General features: G+C 47.0%; 1 protein-coding gene across 1 annotated transcript in view; it reads left to right on the forward strand.

Annotated features, from left to right (window-relative positions):
* Window positions 1-5689: 5689 nt before the first annotated feature.
* Window positions 5690-12117, forward strand: part of pcdh9 (protocadherin 9) — a gene marked incomplete at both ends in the record, with an annotated part of 251729 nt that continues 245301 nt past the window's right edge. The window contains one exon of the mRNA XM_083997860.1: window positions 5690-8725. Within this exon, the coding sequence (XP_083853986.1) occupies window positions 5690-8725 (3036 nt within the window). The remainder of the gene's footprint in view (window positions 8726-12117) is intronic.

Here is a 12117-nt window from a genome sequence, read left to right on the forward strand (position 1 = left end):
ACGGGGTAAATTTGGAATTAGGAACTGCGCCGTTGCAGCATTTGCTGATTTTAGCCTCCGCCGGTGCCCGAGTCAAGGTCACGTGACGAACCATCGCAGCTGGAAGCGATAACAATCATAAAAACTGCAGCGTTTGGGAAGCTAAACTTTCCCTTCAAGGTGCAATTATTGAGGTTTTCACCGACACACTGACACAACACGAGAAGCTAATTCGTCTCTGGAGCTTTGATGGACGTTGGTGGATGAATACCAGTGTCTTAAGAACTGCTTCATAAGATGTGGTGCTTCTGTCCAGTACTTCCAATCACATCATTACGGCACCTCGGAGACCTGGCTGGCAGTGTTGGGTATATGTCCACCAAATCAAAAACACAAGTCTTGCTTTTGCAGAAAAATCCCAACACACACTCACACACACATCTAACGACACCTCCGCTCCCTGTGAGAGAGTAAAAAAGCGAAAGTGATGAGTTCCTAATGACTCCAGTTGGCCTGCAGAGCCAGAGAGAGTGTTTCACCACTGTACACAGTTATGTTGTCACTTCATCCTCCACGTCAGCGTGTCACACTTTAAGCTGAAGTGACATATCACTCCTTTTTTGCCCGCGCTCTTCTCTCTCTCTCTCTCTCTCTCTCTCTCTCTCTCTCTCACTGGCGGCCAGCGAAGGACACTGATGGCTGGATCCAGAGGCAGAAAGGTCAGGCCACCAGGTCGGTCGGTGCTAACGAACCGCTGACGAGGCAATAAGCCGGCCTCTCGGGAGACATTTGCCACCTAGTTCTCACCTCGACAGCGTTGGGTCTCAAGTCCTTCGCATCATCGCCGCTCCATCAGCATTTTGCCAACACTCACGAGGCGTCTTCTCTTCTCACAGCTGCCGTCCCTGTTGTTGAAGAGCACGAGCTGCTGAAGAAGTCTCGATTAAGTTGTCCTCCTGGGTCAAGGAAGGAAGGACGAAAGGAAGGATGAATGGAGGGAAAAGGAGGGAAAGATAGATGAAGGGAGGGAACAGATTGGGTCAATTGGGTCAAAAAGGAAGGAAGAAGTAAGGACGAAGGGAAGGAAAGAGAGGAAGGAAGGAAAAAGGAGTGTGGAAAGATGGAGGGAGGGAACAGATTCATTCAAGGTAAGAAGAAGAAGGTAGGAAAGGAAGAAAGGTAGGAAGGAAGGCAGGAAGGACGAAGGGGAAGATGGGAGGAAAGAAGGAAGGGGAAAAGGAGGGGAAGATAGATGGAGGGAGGGAACAGATTGGGTCAACTGGGTCAAAAAAGAAGGAAGAAGTAAGGACGAAGGGAAGGAAGGGAGGGAAAGGATTGTGGAAAGAAGGAAGGGAAAAGGGAAGGAAAGAAAGATGGAGGGAACAGATTCATTCAAGGAAGGAAGAAGAAGGTAGGAAAGGAAGGAAGGAAGGAAGGAAGGAAGGAAGGAAGGAAGGAAGGAAGGAAGGAAGGAAGGAAGGAAGGAAGGAAGGAAGGAAGGAAGGAAGGAAGGGAGGAAGGGAGGAAAGAAGGAATGGAAAAGGAAGGAAAGAAAGATGGAGGGAGAGAACAGATTGGGTCAATTGGGTCAAAAAGGAAGGAAGAAGTAAGGACGAAGGAAGGAAGGAAGGAAGGAAGGAAGGAAGGAAGGAAGGAAGGAAGGAAGGAAGGAAGGAAGGAAGGAAGGGGAAAAGGATTGTGAAAAGAAGGAAGGAAAGAAAGAAAGATGGAGGGAGGGAGGGAACAGATTCATTCAAGGAAGGAAGAAGAAGGTAGGAAAGGAAGGAAGGAAGGAAGGAAGGAAGGAAGGAAGGAAGGAAGGAAGGAAGGAAGGAAGGAAGGAAGGAAAAGATGGGAGGAAAGAAGGAAGGAAAGAAAGATGGAGGGAAGGAACAGATCAAGTCAGTTGGGTCAAAAGAGGAAGGAAGAAGTAAAGACGACGGGTAGGAAGGAAGGAAGGAAGGAAGGAAGGAAGGAAGGAAGGAAGGAAGGAAGGAAGGAAGGAAGGAAGGAAGGAAGGAAGGAAGGAAGGAAGGAAGGAAGGAAGGGAGGGAAAAAGGATTGTGAAAAGAAGGAAGGAAAGAAAGATGGAAGGAAGGAACAGATCAGGTCAGTTGGGTCAAAAGAGGAAGGAAGAAGTAAAGACGACGGGTAGGAAGGAAGGAAGGAAGGAAGGAAGGAAGGAAGGAAGGAAGGAAGGAAGGGAACAGATTCATTCAAGGAAGGAAGAAGAAGGAAGGAAAGGAAGAAGGGAAAAAGGAAGGAAAGAAAGTGAAAAGAAGGAAGGAAAGAAAGATGCAGGGAGGGAACAGATTCATCCAAGGAAGGAAGAAGGAGGAAGGAAAGGAAGAAGGGAAAAGGGAGGGAAGGGGAAAAGGAAGGAAAGAAAGATGGAGGGAAGGAACAGATCAGTCAGTTGGGTCAAAAGAGGAAGGAAAAAGTAAAGACGACGGGTAGGAAGGAAGGAAGGAAGGAAGGAAGGGAAAAGGGATTGTGCAAAGAAGGAAGGGAGGAAGGAAGTAAGGATGGAGGAAGGGAAAAGATTTTAAAGAAATGCACAGTTGTTGTTTTTTTGTTTTGTTTTTGTGCATGGGGAAGATGATGAAGATTGCAGCTGAGTTCAGGCATTAGTGAAGCTCCACCTCAAGATGGCAGTGTTCACCACGGCAGCGTGGCCATCCGCCTCAGCAGCAGCAGCAGCAGCAGCAGCAGCAGAGAGCTGGAGAGCTGGAGATGAAATTGAGGGTTATCTGCTGCATTGATATTAAGTAATGATAAGATAGCAGCGGTCTGGATCTGTATGTCCGAGAGGCTCATTTCCATTTTATAAGAAAAACCCCACTGTTTTCTAGTTACCATGTGTCACTTCTGACATTTCATTTTAAGGGGAAAGAGGAGCAGAAAGAGGAGTAGGAGGAGTGGGGGGAAGGTTTAAGTTCAGCCTCCTCTTGTTGCTTTGAAACTTGTCGAGCAAGATCATCTGCGGTTATGGGGCAATTCCAGAGTCACATCACAACCTCCTCAGATCATCACAGCTGTGGCACGAGGCAGTAAACTTAAAGAAAAGAAAGAAAAAAGAAGAAGAAGTGAGATTCACAAAGGGCTCGCACCACATGCTGCTGCAGCCCCTGTATAGCTTTGATGACTGGGATAACTGTCAAGGTTATTTCTCACGGACAAATGCTGATGACTGGCTGCTGCGGGTTGCCAAGTGTGGCGGGGTGGAGTGGACAGAGCGTGAATATGCAGCCCCGTGCAAACATGCTTAGACAACGGCTTCTCTGTCTGGAGTGCAATTATTAGTGACTCTCTCTCTCTCTCTCACACACACACACACACACACACACACACACACACACAAGGCTGGTATTGTATATGTGCTGTGTTTAATCTTCTTGGCCCCAGTCATATCCACGGGAAACGGTTGCAAAGCATCTTTTTTCACTCATGTGAGGCTTTTAGCGTCCACTCCAATTAGTGTAGCCTACCTGACAACAGCCTAACTAACAGGTTGGCTCGCGCTTTGATGCGTCCCTGTAGAGCCAATGACTGCTATACCTGCCTTTATATAATCATCCGGTGTGGCAGAGCAAACGGACAGCCGCTCTTTTTTTTTTTTTTTTTTTGTGGGTCCTACATTATCATCATCATCATCATCACTTGCAGCTTCATCAGCATCACCATCATCATCATCACCGTCATCATCATCCCCCCTTGCTCCAGCCTCGGGGTTTTTTGGTTAAGCGTCTCTCTCTCTGCAGCCTGCAGCATCTTCACAGGAGCATCTCACCGCGGACAGCCAGCCCCTCCGGGCTGAACCGCAGTTAAGTGACGTGAGCGCGGGCCAATGGCGTCGCTGCTCGGGATGTCGACGCCACTGAAGGAGAGGGGCGGTGTCCAATGACGAGGGTCGTAGGGGTAGGGAGGTGGAGGAGGAGGAGGAGGGGGGGCAGCAGCAGCGTCGGTGTGGTGTACTTCACCACCCCTCCTATGGGTTTACAGAGAGTTAGTGCAAGATATTCTGCTCTGGGAGTGAGAGTGCAAGGATAAACGGCACATCCACGCTGCGCATCGGTGTCACACTGTAACAGCCTCTTTTTATATTTCGGCTGCTTTCTCTTCTCTGCAACTGGGATCGACTCTGACATTACTCTGATCTTTCATTTTTGTATCTTTTTTTCTTTTTTTGATTATTATTATTATTCGCAAGAAATGCCTTCATGATCTTTTTTTAACCTTGCGCGTCTGCGTCGGCTGCTTATTGATGGAGCTGTGCGAACTTGAAACATGACGGGACACGAGTGTCTCTTCTTCTTTTTCTTCTTCTTCTCGCGTCGGCGCCTTCACCTTAACAGGTAGCCGAGGGGAAAGAGGAGAGGAGAGGAGGAATAAGAAAGAAAAAAAGGGAGAAATAATCATAATTTAAAAAAAAAAAGGAAAAAAGAAAGAAAAACGCCGGTGTTTTGTCGGGACGGGTGCGGGAGATGAGCATTGATTTCGGGAGCCGCTCTAATGGAAGACACCGCAAACCACTGAGCACCTGGGCTGTGTGAGCCGGAGAGCAGCGCTCATCACCGCAACCACCGCAGGTCGCACAATTAGATCCTGTCCGTTCCTGAAGTTAAATGGGGGGAAAAGGGAACTGCGACATATGCAGCCTGTAAATTAGCCCAGTTTGTGTGACCAGCTGGGGATTTTTTTTTCCTTGAGTCTGATTATACTCCTTATTTTTTCATTATTAATATCATTCCCCTCCTTCATCTCCTTTCCTGGATCCAAAGCCAGCCAGATCTCTTGACTGAGGACTGAGGAGGATATCTTTTTACCCGAATAAGCTCCGAAGGCAACACTGGATGAGAAGACTATGAGCTGACACACTCCAGTTTTTTTTCCTCCTGCTTCTTCTTCTTCTTTTCCTGAGCTGGAACGGATTTGGGTATGTAAGATAAGAATAGGTCTCAGTTGCCCACTAAGAAATCACAAATCTGACTGAGCTTATTTTGTATAGGGCTTCGTTCCTTCGTTCATTCATTCATTCATTCATGCGTATTGGGTTCGCGGAGGAGCCCACACGCAGCTGAGGCTCTTTCAATTTTGGCAATTTAAGTGTAAAATTAATAAGGCTGTGTAATGTGTTGTGAAGTTTTGTGGCCAATGGGGGTGGGGGGAGAGGTGGTGGGGGGTGCGTGAGGGGGAGTAGGGGGAGTAGAGGGGGGTTTGAGGCGCTGAAAAATCTTGGTGACCATAAAGACGAGGAGGATTTAGAGAGAGGGAGCATCAGACATGAATGGCTGCCTAAATGGTTGCTGCAGTGTTTTGGTTGATTTTTTTTTCATGTCCTCCCCCCCCAACTCCACTTCCCCTCTACCCCAATTCCTCCTCCTGTGAATTGTTGATTAAAAGCCTATGGGCAGATTTGATAGTAAATTGTTGAGAAAGAAGTGGACGAAGCAGCTGAGTGATGTGAGGAATGAGGGAGGGGGGGGGGTTGTGTGTGTGATAATCAGATTTAATTACAGTGTGATGCTGAAGTTACTGCCCTGATGAGAAACTCTGTCATGTATTCGTAGGTTTGTCTGTGGAAGATTCCTCCTGCTGCTGCTGCTGCTGCTGCCTTCACATGCCAGGAGTCGCTGCCTGTAACGACGACGCTGCGTTAGAAAGAAGAAACCCTTTGAGTTGAGAAGCCTGGAAACACATTCGCTCTGTCATGGATCTAAAAGACTATTACCTGTTGGGAGCCCTACTCGCCTGCATATGGCTCGATCCTTCGATAGCCCAAGAGCTGATCTACCCGATCAGGGAGGAGTTGCAAGAAAACGTCCTCATTGGAAACATACCAAAGGACCTAAACATTTCCCATACAAATGCTGCCACTGGAGCGAGTGCTAATCTCGTGTACCGGCTCGTCTCCAAAGCAGGAGATAACCCGCTGGTGCGCGTTCTGAGCAGCACTGGGGAGATATTCACAACATCAAACCGGATCGACAGGGAGAAGTTGTGCCCCGGCCCCTCGTTCGAGGACAGCGAGTGCTCCTTTGAAATTGAAGTGGTCATTCTGCCTAATGATTATTTCAGGCTGATTAAGATCAAAATCATCGTCAAAGACACAAATGATAATGCCCCCATGTTCCCGTCCCCTGTGATCAACATCTCCATCCCGGAGAACACGCTCATTAACAGCCGCTTCGCCATTCCCTCCGCCACGGACCCAGACACCGGCCCCAACAGTGTCCACAAATACGAGCTGATCAACGGGCAAAGTGCCTTCGGCTTAGACATAGTAGAAACGCCTGAGGGGGAGAAGTGGCCCCAGCTCATTGTGCAGCAGAATCTGGACCGAGAGCAGAAGGATACGTACGTAATGAAGATCAAAGTGGAGGACGGAGGCAGTCCGCAGAAATCCAGCACTGCCATCCTACAAGTGACAGTGACGGACGTGAATGACAACAAGCCGGTGTTTAAAGAGAGCCAGATAGAGGTGCACATACCGGAGAACTCCGCCATCGGCACGTCTGTGGTGCAGCTCCAGGCCACAGACGCAGACATTGGGGCAAATGCAGAGATACGTTACGTATTTGGGACTCAGGTGTCGCCTGCTACGAAAAGACTCTTTGCATTAAACACAACATCTGGCTTAATTACAGTGCAGAGGCCCCTGGACAGAGAGGAGACGGCTATTCATAAGCTGTCTGTGTTAGCCAGCGATGGCAGCTCCAGTCCTGCCAGAGCTACTGTTACCATAAATGTGACTGATGTTAATGACAATCCACCTAATATAGACCTGAGATACATAATCAGCCCCATTAATGGCACTGTTTTCCTCTCGGAGAAGGATCCCATCAATACTAAGATTGCTCTCATCACGGTGTCAGACAAAGACACTGACATCAATGGCAAGGTCATTTGTTTCATAGAGAAGGACGTGCCCTTCCATCTCAAGGCTGTGTACGACAACCAGTATCTGTTAGAGACATCTGCCCTGCTCGACTACGAGGGGACCAAGGAATACAACTTTAAAATCGTAGCCTCTGACTCCGGGAAGCCGAGCTTGAATCAGACAGCCCTGGTGAGAGTGAGGCTGGAGGATGAGAATGACAACCCACCTATTTTTACTCAGCCAGTTATTGAGCTGGCTGTTATGGAAAACAACAAGCGTGACCTGTTCCTCACTACTCTCAGCGCCACGGACGAGGACAGCGGGAAAAACGCAGAGATAGTTTATCAGCTCGGACCAAATGCATCTTTCTTCGATCTCGACCGCAAAACGGGGGTCCTGACCGCATCAAGGGTTTTTGACCGCGAGGATCAGGATCGGTTCCTCTTCACTGTAACGGCCAGAGATAACGGGACGCCCCCCCTGCAGTCGCAGGCTGCTGTTATTGTAACAGTGCTAGATGAGAACGATAACAACCCAAAGTTCACACATAACCACTTTCAGTTCTTTGTGTCGGAGAACCTTCCTAAATACAGCACTGTGGGGGTGATAACTGTGACAGATTCAGACGCTGGAGAAAACGCTGCTGTTTCTCTTTCCATACTGAATGACAATGAGAACTTTATCCTGGATCCGTACTCCGGGGTGATAAAATCTAACGTGTCGTTTGATCGGGAGCAGCAGAGCTCCTACACGTTTGATGTGCGGGCCGTGGACAGCGGCAGGCCTCCCTGCTCCTCGGCCGCCAAGGTGACCATCAACGTCATCGACGTCAACGACAACACCCCCATCGTCATCTACCCCCCCTCCAACACGTCCTTCAAGCTCGTCCCTCTGTCCTCCATCCCGGGGTCCGTGGTGGCGGAGGTGTTTGCGGTAGATGGCGACACGGGGATGAACGCCGAGCTCAAATACACGATTGTGAGCGGGAACAACAAGGGTCTGTTCAGGATCGACCCTGTCACCGGGAACATTACTCTGGAGGAAAAACCTGCAGTGACTGACATAGGCTTACACAGGTTAGTGGTCAATATCAGCGACCTGGGTTATCCCAAATCCCTCCACACGCTGGTGCTGGTGTTCCTGTACGTCAACGACACCGTGGGCAACTCGACGCTCATCTACGACCTCATCCGGCGCACCATGGAGACGCCGATCGACCGCAACATCGGCGAGAGCAGCGAAACGTATCAAAGCGGCGACTATCTGACCATCATGATCGCCTTCGTTACGGGCGCCTTCGTGGTGATCATCGTCATCTTCGTCACGGTGCTGCTGCGCTGTCGCCACGCCTCCCGCTTCAAAGCCGCCCAGAGGAAAAAGCAGGGGGCCGAGTGGATGTCGCCCAACACCGAGAACAAACAGAACAAGAAGAAGAAGCGCAAGAAAAGGAAATCCCCCAAAAGCTCCCTGCTCAACTTCGTCACCATCGAGGGGAACAAGCCCGACGATCCGGCCCACGAGCCGATCAACGGCACCATCAGCCTGCCGACGGAGCTGGAGGAGCAAGGGATCGGACGCTTCGATTGGAATGCCACGCCCACCACGACCTTCAAGCCCAGCAGCCCAGACCTGGCCCGGCACTACAAGTCCGCCTCGCCGCAGTCGGCCTTCCACCTCAAGGCCGATACGCCGGTCTCGGTGAAAAAGCATCACGTGATTCAGGAGCTCCCATTGGATAACACATTTGTCGGGGGCTGCGACACCCTTTCCAAGAGGTCCTCCACCAGCTCCGACCACTTCAGTGCCTCAGAGTGCAGCTCCCAAGGAGGGTTCAAGACGAAGGGGCCCATGCACACCAGACAGCAGGTAAAAGAGCACTTTTACTGGTCTATAAGTACTGCCTATAACTGCCCTGTTCCACAGTGCTAAAGTGCCAGTCTAGATTAGAGACTCGCTCTAAGTTACTGTGAAGCAACAGATTAAGAGTACAGGAAGACATACTGCTTCAGCAAGTTCCACTGTTTCTCAAACTTAAACATGACAAAAAAAAGAAGAAAAAAAAAGAGAGAAAGAGTAACTTGAACTACTGCTAAGTAATGGAGTTGATGATGGACTCACCAATCACATGCATTATTTTGGGGGAACAATTATAGACTGATGTTTTGTCGTTAATATATATTTAATTCCTATTTAACAAAATGCAAGTGGGTCAGTGATTGCCTTGCCTTACTTTGTCTATTCAGTAATCAGGTTAGATCACTGGAAAAAATGTACCAACATAACATTAATTGTGACTCAATGTTCTTTGTGAAAGAAACATTTTTTTCTTGCCTATCTACTCAGATTACTGTTCTCATCATCAGAGATTAATGCTGCACACATTCTCCAAAAAAACAAAACAAAACAAAAAAAAGAAATAGCAGACTAGCTGACTTTTCACCTCTCTCCTCATAAAACTCTTGAGTGTATTCATGTTTCTTTTTTGTTTGTTTCTTCGTTTTGGTGTGTACTGTAATATCACAAAAAAAAGACTTTGTAACCTTTCCTCAACACCTGCAGCAATAACAACAGTCAATAATTAGTCTGCTGCTGCGGTGGTATTGTGAATGTCACTGTAGGCTTTGCCACATCATCTAAGCTCGAATTAAATGCCTCCTCTCGAAGCACACTAGCGAACTGAGTGAAGCTTGTCTGGAACTTGATACACATCCAATTCAAAAAGGATTAGCCAATAATGAGCCTCAAATTTCAACGTAATCCATGCTGCTTTTTATCAAAGCCTTATTAATTTTTCTGCTAATAAAGCACCACTACACAACACACAGTTCTAATCTAATGGGACACACGTGGACAAATACAGGGAGCAGCAGCAGCAGAGAGAGAGGGAAGAGAGAGAGAGCGAGTGAAGGAGGGTGGGTGAAAGAGTGAGAGTGTTGTCAGTGGGTCAGGCTTGATGGGTGGTGGTACTGAACCTTTAGGTGGCAGTGTTGAGCTGCATGGCACCGCCTGGCACCACGCCAACCTGCAGTGGACTTATAAATGCAAGGGAGGAGAAGAAAGGAGTGAAACCTTTGTTGGTGTTCTTAGTGAAATACTCTCGCCTAATGATGCAGAGGCTGCACGGAGAGAGAGAGAGTGTGTGTATGTGTGTGCGTGTATGTGTGTGTGGGGGGTGGGGGATAAGATTGATAATGGCAGTTAGAGATTTGAGTGATAAGATCTATCCGGAGACAGAGAGAGTGGAATTACAGGGGTGACACTGTTGAGGCTCCTATCGATGCATATACCTCCGGGTCACTGCATCTGGGGTTGCATTTAATGTGTTTTCTGTGTGAGAGGTAGCAGTCAAAAGAGGCATTCACTTTGGCGTCATTTGCCAGGCGCCGTTGGTGTGTGTGTGTGTCATTGAATGTGTCTGAGAGAGAGGGAGAGAGAGAGAGGAGAGAGGAGAGGAGAGGTGATGAAATGGGTGATGGGGGGGTTCAGCCCTTAGAGGAGGAGGAGGACACATGAGATATGACACTATACTGTAAGCACAACTTCATTGATTTGCTCAGTCATGCCACAATTCCATACAAGTTTTATTGGAATCAATAATTCTGACAAATGATTCAAAAGGAGAAGCACACAAACAGAGGCAGTGTGTTCTATGTAGTGCCATTGATAACATAAATAATGCACCGCTGACGTGCTCGGTGCAATCCGATTAATATTTTTCTATGATCTTATGTGTGTGTGTGTGTGTGTGTTAAAGCGTTAATGTAAATCTTCTAGAAGCTTTGAGGGGATGAAACGGACCTCAAGCTGTGCCTCGAGTCTAATTTTACCTCTTTTTCCAGAGCGGACCAGTCCAGTCCAGTCTCACCCACTCCATCCATCTTCATTCAACATCGTCCAACAACATGAAACTCATCACAAATGCATAATCATACTGCTATTTATTTCCTACTTGACTGCTAAAAACAATGTTATTTTTGGATATGGACCAAACCCAGTGTGGTTAAAAAGGAAACAAAAGCAGCAGTGAGATATCCTTCACATCAGCAATACCTATGAATGACTCAATTAAACATGCACTAATATATTTTGACTGCACACAAGGGTACACTGTCTTATCTCTGTTTCCTTATTATTATTAGGCGAAAAAGTAATTTTCTACCTTACCGCTATTAGCTAATGTCAATCTGTGGATATTTTGTAATGAAGACTCTTAAAGCATATCTGATTGGTTCGTAGCAATAATTACTCTGTAAAAAAACATCTCACTGATAACAAAAAAAAAAAAAAGAAGCTCACATTTGAGGCTAAATGGCAGTTATAGATTGTGGTGAAATCAATAACTGCACTGACATGTCTTAGTGCATAAAGCAGGGTGAGTTATCAATGTCTCTGTTAGTTCCATATTTTGATTTTTTGGTTTTCTTTTGCACCCAATGAGACTGTCTGTATTGACACGTGCATGTCATCTCCATCCCACAGTTATTGATAAGTAGCTGTCCTCTTTGAAACCGGCCTGCATGTCGAGTCAAAACAAGTATAAGCCAAAAATACCAGTTACCTCAGAGTGAGTCTTTAAACAGACAGTATATCCAAAAGGTAATATCATCGGATTATCATATCACATCATATTCCCTGCAGAGTAGAAGCGCTTTGGAAGAAGATAAAGAAAAACCCCCGCCATTATTATAATACATCATATACACATACTAGATGATAAGAATAAGTAATAAAATAAGTCAAATTATTGCCTGTTATTTTTCAATTGTCAAAAAAAAAGTGGTTTGATGTGCTTTACATTGAAATTGCAGCCAGTTGGGTGCTGAAATGTTGCACCATTATGAAGCATGGCAGAGTTATGTGATGGAGTGATGAAATAACAAACCAACATCAATCAGCCCATTGTCGCCTGAAGTTGACATGAAATCAGCCGTTAATTGAAAGATGACGTTCAAAAGAAAAGACGTGCACAGCCCAAGTCGAAGCAAACCCCTTGTCTTTTTTTTATTTCTCTCCCTCTCTCCCTCTCTCTTTCTCCCAAGTTCTCAACAGTCCCTCTATGCAACATCAGCAGCAGTGGGTGAATAAGGGAAAAAACTGAAAGGAAAAATTTATAAACAAGTAAACTGAGAGAAAAGAGGTGGAGAACAACGGCAGAGCGTGATGTCTTCTTCTCCTTCTTCTTCTCAGAGAAATGTAGAACAGAGGGAATAGGAGTACAATAGCAGACATCTACAGCGGTGTCATCCCAGACAAACGCC

Source organism: Trachurus trachurus, assembly GCF_905171665.1.
Source record: "Trachurus trachurus genome assembly, chromosome: 3".
Taxonomy (NCBI): Eukaryota; Metazoa; Chordata; class Actinopteri; order Carangiformes; family Carangidae; genus Trachurus; species Trachurus trachurus.